The 15,629-nt window shown below is 44.5% G+C and overlaps 1 protein-coding gene across 1 annotated transcript in view; it reads right to left on the minus strand.

Annotated features, from left to right (window-relative positions):
* Positions 1 to 13,694, minus strand: part of LOC111609486 (NACHT, LRR and PYD domains-containing protein 12-like) — a 90,909-nt gene extending 77,215 nt beyond the window's left edge. The window contains exons 1-7 of the mRNA XM_023338227.1: positions 13,682 to 13,694; positions 13,428 to 13,547; positions 8,360 to 8,476; positions 7,281 to 7,359; positions 4,301 to 4,529; positions 2,366 to 4,157; positions 1,362 to 1,535 (exon numbers count right to left, since the gene is read on the minus strand). Coding sequence (XP_023193995.1) covers positions 1,362 to 1,535; positions 2,366 to 4,157; positions 4,301 to 4,529; positions 7,281 to 7,359; positions 8,360 to 8,476; positions 13,428 to 13,483 — 2,447 coding nt within the window. The 5' untranslated portion in view covers positions 13,484 to 13,547; positions 13,682 to 13,694. The remainder of the gene's footprint in view (positions 1 to 1,361; positions 1,536 to 2,365; positions 4,158 to 4,300; positions 4,530 to 7,280; positions 7,360 to 8,359; positions 8,477 to 13,427; positions 13,548 to 13,681) is intronic.
* Positions 13,695 to 15,629: the final 1,935 nt, after the last annotated feature.

The raw sequence follows: 15,629 nt of genomic DNA on the forward strand, positions 1-15,629 counted from the left end.
AGAGCTGCCACTATTTTGCTTTTTTGCATCAGCACTCTCCAGAGACGCGTCTTTGCCTTTTCGTTGTTTTTTCTTTCTCTATTTTTCATGTCTCAAGGTAATGAATGTATATCTCTGTCCCTCTGCAGTTCTGTTGTTAATTAATGCGTTGCTTTGTATGGAATTAAACTCTGTGATTCTGTGACGTCAATGCGCAGTGTTGTTTTCCCTGTGGCTGCACGTCGCCCGCTGAGAGGACCCGGGAGTTTAAGGGAGAGAGAGACAAACTTTTTTCCAAAGTTAATTTAATTATTCTTCCTTAACAGCATCTTGTCAAGTCATTGTTGTTTTTATGCGACAGTATCAGCAGCGACAGAAATGTAAACAATGGAGGGAAGAGGGAGATGCGCATTTTGTTGGTAGAAAAACAGGAACTATTTTGAGTTTCTGTCGCCAACTCCAATTATTATAAGCAGCTGTGGCCTTTTTTTTTTTAAAGTCGCTTGCAAATTTATTTAGTCGTGGGTTGCGCTTTTTGGGCTCATTTTTTAACGTGAAGTTACTCATTTGGGCTTGGAAATAAGCAGAAATAAACCCCAGAATGTGTCCGACCTCCAATTAGTTTTAGTCAGGCTCTCCCTGTCCATCATTTCCTGGATGATCCGTCCCGCTGTGTCTTTGTTAATGTCAAGTTAATATACTACCTGTCAATCATGTTGAGCTATCCAGAACATTGGAAACATCGAGACTAATCTGAACAGCGCAATAAACGTGAAAACAGCCACGAATGAACGAGTCTGTAAAGTTGTGCAACTAAACGCCATTATAATTATTAATAATACGATAAGTGTCACGAATCTTTGCAGGAGCCATCTGAGTTGTGGAGCCACAGGAGGAGCTCTGTGCTCTGACACCAAACTCAGGGCCGTAACGCACAACCTGGAGGCTGGTGGGTTGGAGGGGGGGTTAAAATCCTTCTTAGAGTTTTCCAGACAATAGTGGACCACACAAAAACATGCACAGATTACTAACGTTTTCTTTGTACTGTAACCATTAAAAAATCTCCCCTTCAGTTCAACCTTATAAGTGGAGACACATTGTTGATGTTACCATTATAAAATAGCTTACAATTAAGTATTGGTAAAGATCAATATCATTTTCACAGCGTTGTTGTTAGCAGCTGCTGAAAGTAACTAAAAAAGTTACTTTTAATATAACTTAGTTACTTTCCAAAACAAGCAATCAGTAATCTAACTGAGTTACTTTTTCAAGGAGTAATCAGTAATCCGATTAAAGTTACTTTTTCAAAGTAACTATGCCATCACTGCTGCTAGGAGCTAGTAGACAGAAATCTGGTTTCACCAGGATTGAGAACATTTTACCTGAGAGTTTCCAGGTTGCAGTTTGGACTCTCCAGTCCAGCAGAGAGAAGCTTCACTCCTGAATCCTGCAGGTTGTTGTTACTCAGGTCCAGTTCTCTGAGACTGGAGGACTGGGAGCTGAGAACTGAGGACAGAGCTTCACAGCTTCTCTCTGAGAGGTTACAGCCACTCAGTCTGAGGAGACATGGAGAAAAATCTGTTGTTAATCACTTCTTAAAAAATAGTATTTTTCTATGTTTTTCTTGGACAGAGAAGGAACTATCTTATTTTACACATATTTACGTTGCCTTTTGTTGTGAAATGGTTCATTCTATAGTTAGTCATCCAGCCTTAAAGGACAGAACTACAGGCAACAAAGAGGCTAGAAATCGAATTATAAAATTCCACAATTAGCTAAATTAGTACAATTAAAATTTTAACATAAAGAGTAGATGTTTTGCTGCTTTAATATGTAATAGTATGTTCAGCTGCTGAAGTAAGTCTCTGTCTCCTTTACACATCCCCCCCAGTGAGACAATTTGAAGAGACAATGCACCAATATATAAACTGAAACATCAATCCATCCATTTTCTTACACCCTTGTCCCTAATGGGGTCGGGAGGGTTGCTGGTCTCCAGCTAACGTTCCAGGCAAGAGGCGGGGTCACCCTGGACAGGTTGCCAGCCTGTCGCAGGGCAACACAGAGACGCACAGGACAAACAAACATTCACACACACACCTAGGGAGAATTTGGAGAGACCAATTAACCTAACAGTCATGTTTTTGGACTGTGGGACGAAGCTGGAGAACCAGGAAAGAACCCACACATGCACAGCGAGAACATGCAAACTCCGTGCAGTAAGACCCCTGGCCGGGAATCGAACCCAGGACCTTCTTGCTGCAAGACAACAGTGCTACCAACTGCACCACTGTGCAGCCCTAAACTGAAACACTAATATATATATTTACCTCATCATTAGCATATTTCTATCAAAAATAACTGCCTAAACAATCAGTGTCCTTACAGAGCTTTGTTGGAGGCTTTAACCACTGGCAGCAGCCTCAGAAGAACCTCCTCTGAAGCAGAGTATTTCTTCAGGTCAAACACATCCAGATCTTTTCCTGATGACACTAAGATGAAAACCAGAGCTGACCACTGAGCAGGAGACAGTTTATCTGTGGAGAGACTTCCTGAACTCAGAGACTGTTGGATCTCCTCCACTAGAGAACGATCATTCAGTTCATTCAGACAGTGGAACAGATTGATGCTTTTCTCTGCAGACAAACTCTCATTGATCTTCTCCTTGATGAGCTGAACTGTTTTCTGATTGGTCTGTGAGCTACTTCCTGTCTGTGTCAGCAGACCTTGTAGGAGTCTCTGATTGGTCTGCAGTGAAAGTCCCAGGAGGAAGCGGAGGAACAAGTCCAGGTGTCCATTTGGACTCTGTAAGGCCTGGTCAACAGCTCTCTGATGGAGACATTTTAGTTTAAGTTTATTAAATAATGAAGATTTCTTAGGTGTTTGTTTTTCTCCCATCAAGATGACCCCAGAGTTGATAAAGGTCCGATGAACATGAAGAGCAGCCAGAAACTCCTGAACACTCAGATGGATGAAGCAGAACACCTTGTCCTGGTACAGACCTCTCTCCTCTTTAAAGATCTGTGTGAACACTCCTGAGTACACTGAGGCTGCTCTGATATCGATGCCACACTCTGTCAGGTCTGATTCATAGAAGATCAGGTTTCCTTTCTGCAGCTGATCAAAAGCCAGTTTTCCCAGAGACTTGATCATCTTCCTGCTCTCTGGACTCCAGTGTGGATCTGTTTCAGCTCCTCCATCATACTTGACCTTCTTCACTTTGGTCTGAACCACCAGGAAGTGGATGTACATCTCAGTCAGGGTTCTGGGCAGCTCTCCTCCCTCTCTGGTCTCCAACACATCCTCCAGAACTGTAGCAGTGATCCAGCAGAAGACTGGGATGTGGCACATGATGTGGAGGCTTCGTGATGTCTTCATGTGGGAGATGATCCTGCTGGCCTGCTCCTTATCTCTGAATCTCTTCCTGAAGTACTCCTCCTTCTGTGGGTCATTGAACCCTCTGACCTCTGTTACCATACCAACACACTGAGGAGGGATCTGATTGGCTGCTGCAGGTCGTGTGGTTATCCAGAGGAGAGCAGAGGGAAGCAGTTTCCCCCTGATGAGGTTTGTCAGCAGAACGTCCACTGAGGTGGACTCTGTAGCATCAGTCAGGATCTCCTTGTTGTGGAAGTCCAGAGGAAGTCGACTCTCATCCAGACCATCAAAGATGAACAGAACCTGGAAGTGTTCAAAGCTGCAGATTTCTTTGGTTTCACTAAACAAATGATGAACAAGTTCCACCAAACTGAACTTTTTCTCCTTCAGCACATTCAGCTCTCTGAAGGTGAATGGAAATATGAACTGGATGTTCTGGTGGGCTTTGTCTTCAGCCCAGTCCAGAGTGAACTTCTGTGTTAAGACTGTTTTCCCAATGCCAGCCACTCCATTTGTCATCACTGTTCTGATTGGTTGATCTCTTCTAGGTTGGACTTTAAAGATGTCTTCTTGTCTGATTGTTGTTTCTGGTCTGTGTGGTTTCCTGGATGCTGTTTCAATCTGTCTGACCTCATGTTCATCATTGACCTCTCCAGTCCCTCCCTCTGTGATGTAGAGCTCTGTGTAGATCTGGTTCAGAAGGGTTGGACTTCCTGGTTTAGCAATCCCCTCAAACACAGACTGGAACTTCTTCTTCAGACCAGATTTAAGTTGATGTTCACAAACTGCAGCAAGACGTTCTAAAATAAGACAAAAAATAAAATCAAGAACTAAATAAAATCAGATTCTGAAGATGTTTTGCATAAATGTGATTCCATCTCTTCAGATTTCAGTAAATGTGTGATTTATCCATCAGGTTAAACCTTTGTAGAAATCCTCTTACTGCTCTCCAGACGGTCAGCCAGCTCCTCCTGCTTCATCCTCCGCAGGAAGTTCAGTGTGATCTTCATCACTGCCTCTCTGCTGCTTCTCCTCTGCTCTTCATCCTCACCTTCCAACACCTCATCATCATCTCTCTGACTCTCTGTGCATTCTGGGTCATTTGGACTCAGAATCTTATGGATCTTCTTCAGCTCGTTCTTCAGAAAAGCGACAATATTGTCCTCCAGCATCTGGAATAGAATAATAGATGAAGGAAACATCAGACTAAAATCATGGTGTCATGAGGTGCGGGTGGTGAGAGTGGTGAGGTAGACGCAGCGGACCCAGGTCAGATGAATATGGTGATTATAATGATAAAGCACAGTCCAAACAACGAACAGCAGGCACAAGGAAACACTGACGACAGCTAGAATCGACATTGACGAGGACCCGACGAGGAACAAGGAACACAGGTGGAGTTAAATACACGGGAGGGTAATCACAGAGACGAGACACACCTGGGAACAATCAAGGGGAGGACAGGACAACGAAGAGACTTAACGACACAGAAAACTCTAAATAAACAAGGAAAAACACAGATCATGACAGTACCCCCCCCCTCAAGGGCGGCTACCAGATGCCCAAGGAAAAAAAACCCAAAAAACCCAACAAGGGTGGGTGGAGGGGTGCCGGACGGCGGGCCAGAGTCCAAACTAACAAAAAACAACCCACCATTGTGGGCGGAAAAACAAGAAGGGCCAAGAGTCCATAAACAACAAAAAAAAAACTACCCACAGGGTGGGCGGAGGCAAAGGAGGCGGGAACCACTGAGGTGGTCCGGCGGTCGTCCGCGGCGGCGGGAACCACGGAGGTGGTCCGGCGGTCGTCCGCGGCGCTGGAGGCGGGAACCACGGAGGCGGTCCGGCGGTCGTCCGCGGCGCTGGAGGCGGGAACCACGGAGGCGGTCCGGTGGTCGTCCGCGGCGCTGGAGGCGGGAACCACGGAGGCGGTCCGGCGGCCGTCCGCGGCGCTGGAGGCGGGAACCACAGAGGCGGTCCGGCGGTCGCCCGCGGCGCTGGAGGCGGGAACCACAGAGGCGGTCTAGCGGCCGTCCGCGGCGCCGGAGGTGGCAACGGGGAGTCCCGGGGGCCGCCCACAGACGGCGACGACGAGCCCCCCAAGGCAGGGTCTCTGGTGGAGCACAGGGGGTCTCAGTGGGAACACAGAAGGTCGGGGTCTCGGAGGGAATGCAGAAGGTCGGGGTCTCTGGAGGAACGCAGGGGGTCTGGGTCTCTGGAGGAACGCAGGGGGTCTGGGTCTCTGGAGGAACGCAGGGGGTCCGGGTCTCTGGAGGAACGCAGGGGGTCTCGGGAGTCGGGGTCTCGGAAGGAACGTAGAGGGTCTGGGTCTCAGGAGGATCGCAGGAGGTCAGGGTCTCAGGAGGATCGCAGGAGGTCAGGGTCTCAGGAGGATCGCAGGAGGTCAGGGTCTCAGGAGGATCGCAGGAGGTCAGGGTCTCAGGAGGAACGCAGGAGGTCAGGGTCTCAGGAGGAACGCAGGAGGTCAGGGTCTCAGGAGGAACGCAGGAGGTCAGGGTCTCAGGAGGAACGCAGGAGGTCAGGGTCTCAGGAGGAACGCAGGAGGTCAGGGTCTCAGGAGGAACGCAGAAGGTCAGGGTCTCAGGAGGAATGCAGAAGGTCAGGGTCTCAGGAGGAACGCAGAAGGTCAGGGTCTCAGGAGGAACGCAGGGAGTCTCTGGAGAAACGCCGGGGCGGAGCCTCGGGGCCGGCTGCGGGGGCGAGCCGGGGCGGAGCCTCGGGGCCGGCTGCGGCGGCGAGCCGGGACGAAGCCTGGGAATTGGCTGCGGCGGCGAGCCGGGACGAAGCCTGGGAATTGGCTGCGGCGGCGAGCCGTGACGAAGCCTGGGAACCGGCTGCGGCGGCGAGCCGGGACGAAGCCTGGGAACCGGCTGCGGCGGCGAGCCGGGACGAAGCCTGGGAACCGGCTGCGGAGGCGGGCCGGAGCGAAGCCTCGGGACCGGCTGCGGCGGGGGTAGCTCCGGAAAGCGATGAGGGGCCGGATCCACCGGCGGCTCACGTCGCTGTCTCCGAGCTGGTCGCGGAGGTGGCGGCTCAGGAAAGTGACGAGGGGCCGGATCCACCGGCGGCTCACGTCGCTGTCTCCATGCTGACAGCGGAGGTGACGGATCCGGAAGGCGACGAGGGGCCGGGTTCACCGGCGGCTCACGTCGCTGTCTCTGGGCTGACAGCGGAGGTGACGGATCCGGAAGGCGACGAGGGGTCGGGCTCACCGGCGGCTCACGTCGCTGTCTTCCCCGGCGTGAGTAACGGCGGGGGCCGAATCCGGAGGGCTTTGGGGTGGTGACTGGTGGGATCAGACATTTGTTAATCGCCAGGGTGTAGTCTGAGACCAGTCCCATCTCCTCCAGCAGCAGCGGAGATGGCAGGATCTCTACGTCCTTGTAGAGATCCCGCTGAGCCAACTCCAACTGCTGCTGGAACCATACCTCTTGGTCGTGCTGCTCTCTCACCATTCGGTTTGGTCGGGTCCTACTGTCATGAGGTGCGGGTGGTGAGAGTGGTGTGGTAGACGCAGCGGACCCAGGTCAGATGAATATGGTGATTTTAATGATAAAGCACAGTCCAAACAACGAACAGCAGGCACAAGGAAACACTGACGACAGCTAGACTCGACATTGACGAGGACCCGACGAGGAACAAGGAACACAGGTGGAGTTAAATACACGGGAGGGTAATCACAGAGACGAGACACACCTGGGAACAATCAAGGGGAGGACAGGACAACGAAGAGACTTAACGACACAGAAAACTCTAAATAAACAAGGAAAAACACAGATCATGACACATGGAGCCAAACACCAGATGGATGTTTGACAGACTGACACTCCTCTGGTCTACAAAGTTCAGCATGGAGATGACTTTGAACAGAACCCATGGAAAAGTTGTTGTTCATATACAGACCATAAATATGAAGTCCAGCTGTGTTTTATGCTGCTGGGCAGACAGACAACTGGGAACCTCTGAGCTCTGCTGGTCCACTCTGTGGAGGAACCAGGAACAATTAGAAAGTCAGGAAATATTCATCCAGCAGTATTCAGAGATGAAATCACCAAGACTTTCACATTAAATGTACTTGAAGCAGAAAAACAGAGCATCATATGAACAAAATGGAGTGAAGTTAAAAAGAGGAAGATGAACTACAAGGATGAAGAGCAGTAACACCAAAATCACCTAGAAGACATTTTAAAAGGTTGATGCTGAACTTGGACTTCAAACAGTCCAAACTGTCATTAGATCTGATGCTGGTGGAGACAGTTTCCCAGAGCTTGGGGACAGTGGAAGTGAAGGCTCTGTCCACACAGGTCTTCAGGACAGTGTGGGACATCCAACAGGTTCTGATGACTAGATCTGAGGTGATGTGGACATGGAGGAGGTTTGAGATATGTGGGTGTGTGTCCATGTGGGGTCCTCTGCTGGATGTTATAGAGAGGATTTTAAAATGGATCCTGTAGATCCTTGGAAGCCAGTGAGATCACATTGTATCTGTCCACACAGAGACAATCAGAAGGTAAAGGTCCATGATGTAATATCTGGATGTGAGCAGTGAACCAGGTGAACTAAGTAGTTATAAAGATTTAATGTTCCTGCTGATCCCATTAAGAACCAGCAGAACCTCTGATGATCCACATCAGCTCAGTTTGGTTGAGTTCCAGCAGATCTCACCAACCACATCATGAAGCTTTCCTTCCCTGCTGAACTGCTCTCACAATGCACACAGGAACCAAGTCCTGATGGACCAGACTGGCTTTACCAGGTATTTCCCAGTGGAAATGTGTTCCACTGTTAGTCTGACATGGAGCCAGGAAGCAACAGAACATCATCATCAACATCCCAGAGATAAAGATATGAAGGTGTTTTCATGAGAACAGATCAGCTGATTTCTGTATATAATGGATCAAACCTCTCTGTAAATATAACTGGAAACATCTGAGTTCTTACTGGTTCAGTTTCCATTGTTACAGCAATTAGAAACAGCTCACCTCTCTGATGATGGAGGTCCAGGAGATTTAAAGTCAATGGGATGATCCATTGAACCGTCGCTCTTAAACGACACACAGCTGGGTTCTGATTCTTCTTGTGTGAAAATCTGATGGATTCTGCTAAAAAAAGAAACTCATTAAAATCTTTCCTTTGCATTTTGGTTTGAAGATATTTTAATGTGGTTCATTGTAAAATAAAGAGCTGTGAGACACAACAGAACCAGACAGATCATCGACTTGATGTTCTAAATGATTCCTATCAGAACTGGTCCAATCCTCCAACATGTTCCTGATCATTGATCCTCCTAAATAATGTCCAGCCTTGTTTAAAGAGCAGAAAGATTTGTTTCTGAGACCAACATGTTGGTTTGAAATGACTGAGAGAAGTTTGGTGATTTTAGTGTTGAGCTCTGACATGGAGAAGAACCAGGAATCATTTCCACTCTGACCATCCAAGGAGGATCTGATGGAGCTTCAATCAGAACTGAATGTTAAGTTAGAGAACATGTCGTTCTGAATGCGATTCACAGGAGACATTATTTAGTTTTACTGTAGAAATGTTTGATAATACACCATGTTGGGTGAACATCAGGGTGTGGCCAGAGGGGGCTACAGCTGCTCTCCAAGACTGTTTTGAAAAATCGGATTGGAAGATGTTCAAACAGGCAGCTACCCACAATGGCCACACAGACATAGAAGAGTACACAGACACTGTGACCTCCTTCATCACAAAATGCATTGACGATGTGACTGACACAAAAACCATCATCATCCGGGCAAACTGCAAACCATGGCTAACAGGTGATGTCCACAAGCTGCTGAGAGCCAGGAATAAAGCCTTCAGAGCTGAGGATGAACAGAGCTTAAAAACAGCAAGAGCCAACCTGTCCCGTGGCATCAAGAAGGCAAAACGAGAGTACGCAAACAAGATAAGTACACACTTTAAGGACAGCAGAGATGCACAGAGCCTATGGCGAGGTATTCAGGCCATTACGGACTATAAGCCTTCCCCAAGGAGCTGTGACAGCAACATCTCTCTGCTGAACAATCTGAACAGCTTCTTCGCACGCTCTGAAGCACAAAACAACACATGCCCAGAGAAGAACCCCACCCCCACCCCCGCCATGACCAGATCCTTCGCCTCTCAGCCGACATGGTGAAGAGGACACTGGCCAGAATCAACCCCCGGAAAGCAGCGGGACCAGACAACATCCCAGGTCGTGTGTTGAAAGACTGTGCAGAGGAGCTAAAAGATGTCTTCACCGATGTCTTTAACATCTCCCTGGAACAAGCCATTGTTCCATCACTTTTCAAAACTGCAACCATTATACCAGTGCCAAAGAAATCCTCTCCATCCTGCTTCAATGACTACCGTCCAGTGGCACTGACATCCATTATCATGAAGTGCTTTGAACGGCTAGTCATGGCCCACGTCAAGTGCAACCTTCCCATTATCCTGGACCCTTTTCAGTTTGCATACAGAGCAAAACGATCCACAGAGGATGCAATCTGCTCTGCCCTCCACCCTGGCCTCACCCACCTGGACAAAAAGGACTCTTATGTGAGAATGCTGTTCATTGACTTCAGTTCAGCATTCAATACCATAATACCACAACAACTTATCTGCAAACTGGACAAGCTGGGGATTAGCACCTCCCTCTGCAACTGGCTGCTAGATTTCCTCACTCAGAGGCCTCAAGCAGTACGGGTTGGCAACTTAACCTCGAGCAGTATTACCCTGAACACAGGCGCCCCCCAGGGCTGTGTGCTCAGTCCTCTGCTCTTCACCCTGCTGACACATGACTGCACAACAACCCACACCTCCAACCATATAGTGAAGTTTGCAGACGACACAACTCTTGTGGGCCTCATCACCAAGGGCGATGAAACCCACTACAGGGAGGAGGTCCATCTTTTGACCAAGTGGTGCAGCAACAACAACCTCTTGCTAAATGTCAGCAAAACCAAGGAGATTGTTATGGACTTCAGGAAGGGCCATATCAAACACCCACCACTGACCATAGATGGCGCTGCAGTAGAGAGAGTAGGCAGCACAAAATTCCTTGGGGTGCACATCTGTGAAGACCTCTCCTGGACCACCAACACCACATCACTTGTGAAGAAGGCCCAACAAAGCCTCTACTTCCTGCGCAAGCTCAAGAAGGCAAGTGCTTCACCACCCATCTTGAGCACTTTCTACAGAGGCACCATAGAAAGCACCCTGACTAGCTGCATCACAGTGTGGTGCGGAAGCTGCACAGAACAGAACAGAAAAGCCCTGCAGCGCATTGTGAAAACAGCCTCCAAGATCATTGGTGCCCCACTCCCCGCCCTGCAAGACCTGTACACCACCCGACTCACCCAGAAAGCGGTCACGATTGTGGGAGATGTAAATCATCCTGCCCACAAACTGTTCAGTGTCCTGCCCTCCGGGAAAAGATATAGAAGCCTCTGCTCCCGCACCACCAGACTCTCCAACAGTTTCATCCATCAGGCTGTGAGGATGCTGAATTCCCTCCCCTCAGCATCAAAGCGGCCAAGAAGATGAAGAAGAAGAAACCCAGAACCTTGCACAACTGCACTTCCTCCTAACATAGAGGGCAAATTCGGCATTTAAACTCTGCACTTCTGCCACTTTTTTTATCTGTATATCTCTATATACTTATATATATATACATATACATTCTCAGTTGTAAAACTTTTTAGGCTATATGTCTAGTTATTGTACATCTATTTATTAATTGTTTAGGATAATTTTAGTTAGACTGTGTCTTTTATTGTTACTCAATGTTAGTAACGCCCTGTCTTGTATCACTGTGGGATAGTGAGAAACGTCATTTCGATTCCTTTGTATGTCTGGACATGTAAGAGGAATTGACAATAAAGCTGATTGATTGATTGATTGATTGATTGATTGATTGATTGATTGATTGATTGATTGATTGATTGATTGATTGATTGATTGATTGATTGATTGATGTTTGAATCTCAGAGATGCAACTAGAATCATAAAATTAATTCATAGAAACTTTTTCTTTCAGCATTAATCTGTGTTTAATCGGACTTAGAGACTAATCCAAAAATAAACTTAGAAATTAAATTTACTTCTGCCTTTGTGTTTCTGTGTTAATATTAATATTTGATTAAATAAATGAATCTGTTTCATTTGGAAAAATTAAGTTGATGAAAATGCATTTAAATGTTTGTGGGTCAAAGGTCATGTCAACATGATAGTTTCTGTGTCTTGATTGAAAAGTGAGTTCATTATGGGTCATTTTTGTCCCCGTTATTCATCAGCAGTAACTGGGTGATTCTCTGAATTCGATACATTTTGGCGTCTCAGATTATTTAAAAATATACCACAATAAATTATGTTTTTGATCATTGCATCTATTGAAGGACTCTTTAAACCTCCAGGAAAATATGTCTCCCCACCTTATTCATGAAATCCCAAACAGTATTAAGAATTTCTTTGTTACTTAGGTTGCTTTAAATTCAACCCCATAACAGGAAAATTTCATTCCTCTGTCCCTTGATTACAATAACTAATTATATGTATATGTTATTTGATTCTGAATCATAATAATTAGACTGATAAGTAAAATATGGCAACTTGATGTAAAAGCTCTTTTCATAAATCATAAAAATATACTTTAAAATAAACATTAAATCAGGCTTTTTAATGTTTCTGAATCATTCTTTAAACTTTGCACACAGTCCAACAAATATTAGTCTAATATTTGTTGTTATTATAAAAAAATACATAACAATGTATCAAGTAACGTGGTTGAACCCAGTGTAAGATTTTTACTAAAAGTTGCCATAAGTCCACATTAGCTAGGTTACGGAGCAACATATGATATAATGAAAACAAGAATTAATGTGTTTCAAAGACCATTCTTTACTTTTTCCCAAACAACAATAATTATCATTTACTTGCCTAAAGGTGTTGAAAGGTTGAGCTTGACAATGACGATGTTTGGATAAAAAATAATCAAATATCGGTAAGAAACTATATTAACACTTAAATCTCTTTACAGTGTGAGCGGGAAAAAACTTAAGTGATGTCACTTCCAGGGTGCTGAGGAAATTGGACTGAACCATTATTTATGAAAAGGAGGGATTGGTCTGCTGTTACAGGGTTAAACAAAACTGGAGGGACATGATTAAAAAGTGATATTTTATAAATAATTCATATATTTTTCTCATATTTATTTTATTTAGATTAAAGTATACCTAAAAATGTTTAAAATTGTACAAATAAGGGTGTGCTGTGGTGGCGCAGGGGTTAAGCACGACCCACATATAGAGGTCTTAGTCCTCGACGCGGCTGTCGCAGGTTCGATTCCTGGCCTGGTGACCTTTGCCGCATGTCTTCCCCCTTCTCTCATTACCCTCTTTCCTGTCAAATAAAGGTCACTAGAGCCAATAAAATCTTTAAAAAAAAATTGTACAAATAAGTTGCAGTTACTGGTTAGTTTCATTTGTTTTATATTCAGTGAAAAATTTATATTGGTCAGTGGGGACATGCTCATTTGGCTGACCTCTACACTTCAACAACCCATCAAATGTTTCAAAACATAATTATTAAAATATATTTGCATGTTATGTTACCAAGACACATGGATATTTCCATTACTTGATTTTTCTCAAAAAATCTGGGTTGCATTATATGAAAATATTTGAGATAAACCTGTGAGACACAAAATGCACCGAATTCAGAGAATGACCCAGTTGCTTATATATGTTAGAGACCATCTGGTTCTGAAAGATATCCACATGAGATATTTTTTATCTTAACTGTGTAAATGGTTAATAATCCACTATGTTGGATGATGTTTGAACCACAGAGATGAAACTTTAATCATAAAATTAATTCATAAAAGCCTTTTTCTTTCAGCATTACTCTGTCTGGAAAATAAATTACATTTAGATTTAGAGAACAATCCAAATATCAATCTAGAAATTAAATTCACTTCTGACTTTTGTGTTTGTGTGTTAAATTAATATTGGATGGTCATAATAACAGATATAAACTGAACAGTTACAGCAGTTAGAAACATCTCACCTCTCTGATGGTGGAGATCCAGGAGATTTAAAGAAAATGATTGCACCCTTTGACATGTCACTCTTAAAGGACACACAGCTGGGTTCTGGTTCTGGTTCTGGTTTGAGTCTCTGATGGATCCTGACAGAAACATGATGATTAAAACTTAATCAGCAAAGAGGAGCAGCAGCAGCTTCATCACCACGTCTGTTCTGGCCTGATATAGTGAACGCTGTGTGAAAAGGGCTGTGGACAGTTAGAGATGGTGACCTCACCTCTGACCTTTGCTCTGGCTCTCATCTTCCCCACACAGAGTGGTTTTAGAGGGAGGGACTCCCTCCTCTCTGTCCTCACACTGATCCATGCTGCTGAATTCACATCAGCTCACACACACTTTCTACCTTCACCTGCAGAGGAAACACACATCATTCATCTGCACATCAACTCTGATCATCCATCATTAGAGCTGGAAAAAGATCAGCTGTTCCTCCTCTGATTGGCTCTTCTTCTCTGCTTCATATCAGTGTCAGGTGAATGCAGTCAGACAGCAGAGAGGCAGAGGAAGCTGCCATCAGCTGCTGCACTTCTACTATCAGTCCACTAGATGGTGGCCCTGAAGTAAAAACCACTTCACCAAATTCAAAAACGCTACAACATTAACAAAATGGAAAGAGTTTGTCCCAGTTGGAGACCTGAGAAATCACTGATTGGACGACAGCGCTTTTGAACCGGACGTTATCTCTTGATAACTTCCGGTCGGCTTGTTGTTGCGATGCTCTATAGCGTCCGCCATATTGAAAGTGGCTTTTCTGCCAGCAAGCTAATACAATTAAATGGACCGAACTTCGTAAAGTGCTGTTCTACAAAGTATTTTAAGGTAATTAATGCCACTGACACAATCTCTCACACACTATTATATATATAGGAATGACAAAAAAACTAAGTGCAACGTTTCAAACTTTTTGATGTGATTATTTAATTGTTTTGAGGCACAATAATTACATTTGATACAGCTGATTCTGTTAAATCATTTTTATTGATGAACACACACACACACACACACACACCTTAACAGTGATGTATTCATGAACATATTAACATAATTCAATGTGCATTTGCTATTTGAAGACATGAATAAAAAACGTAACTTCAATAACATTTTAGGCATTTTATTGTAAAGACAAACTTTGATAATAGTTGTTAAACTTTAGCTACTTATTTTTACTTTAAAAAATATTTATATGATATAGTGTATTATATTATTTATATAGTGTAATATGTCCAATGTGCTGTCAATAGCAATGTGAACAAAATCTAACAGACAAAATTATTTTTAATTTCTTTACATAAACTGTCATAATACTCTAATACTTCAAATTGAAATATTTCACTTAAAATACACAGAAAGTGAAAGAAAAAAAGTGCACAGTACATGACAAATTTATTCATATTATACTGGCAACACAGAGCACAGGCAGGGGTTCAGGCTGCTGGTCAAACTGGGAGCAGTTCAGTGACTGGGCCTTCTGAGACATCTGGCCAGCTACAGGTTAAAGCGAATGATAAAAATGATCTAACAGTGTAATAGAAAATACATCCCTGACTCATTCACATTCAGGAAACTAAAACACATCATCACCATATGGGGGCATTGGCTTAGCATCTAAACACAAACATTGTGGAGATGAACTGCGAATCAGAAGTCTGAAGAAAAACATCTCCAGCTCTGATCTTTATGGACGTGTCCTGATTAAATCCCCCGCTCTCCGCGCTGCTCTCTGGATTAATGTTCTTTCAGTCTGTTATATCAAACAAATTATTTTAATCTACATCTTACAGACACCATTAAAGTACCTTAAAGTAACCATGTTTGAGACAAACAGCGACTTGTCTTGCGAACTTCTAGGTAACCATGGCAACAATAAACAAACGGCTATAAGGCCCCTTACAGGTTTCTCATTGCCTCTCCCTCTTTAGAAAAACTACACAGTATAAAAAAAGTTAGCTAAGCTGATAGTCAGAGTAGTTAACTGGAGTAATTTAGTTACAAAGGAAATATTTCTCCGTTGTTTGGAAGTTTGTTTCTCCACAGAAATGCACAGTACCGGCCACAAAGTCAAGAAAATCTGCTCGTAAATTTACGATATTATTATCTTTAATTCTTACCTGTGAAATGTAAAAGCAGTGGGTCCACTTTGTACTATAAAATGGTTGAAACTAGAC

The sequence above is a fragment of the Xiphophorus maculatus genome, chromosome 8, assembly GCF_002775205.1.
Source record: "Xiphophorus maculatus strain JP 163 A chromosome 8, X_maculatus-5.0-male, whole genome shotgun sequence".
Classification (NCBI taxonomy): domain Eukaryota; kingdom Metazoa; phylum Chordata; class Actinopteri; order Cyprinodontiformes; family Poeciliidae; genus Xiphophorus; species Xiphophorus maculatus.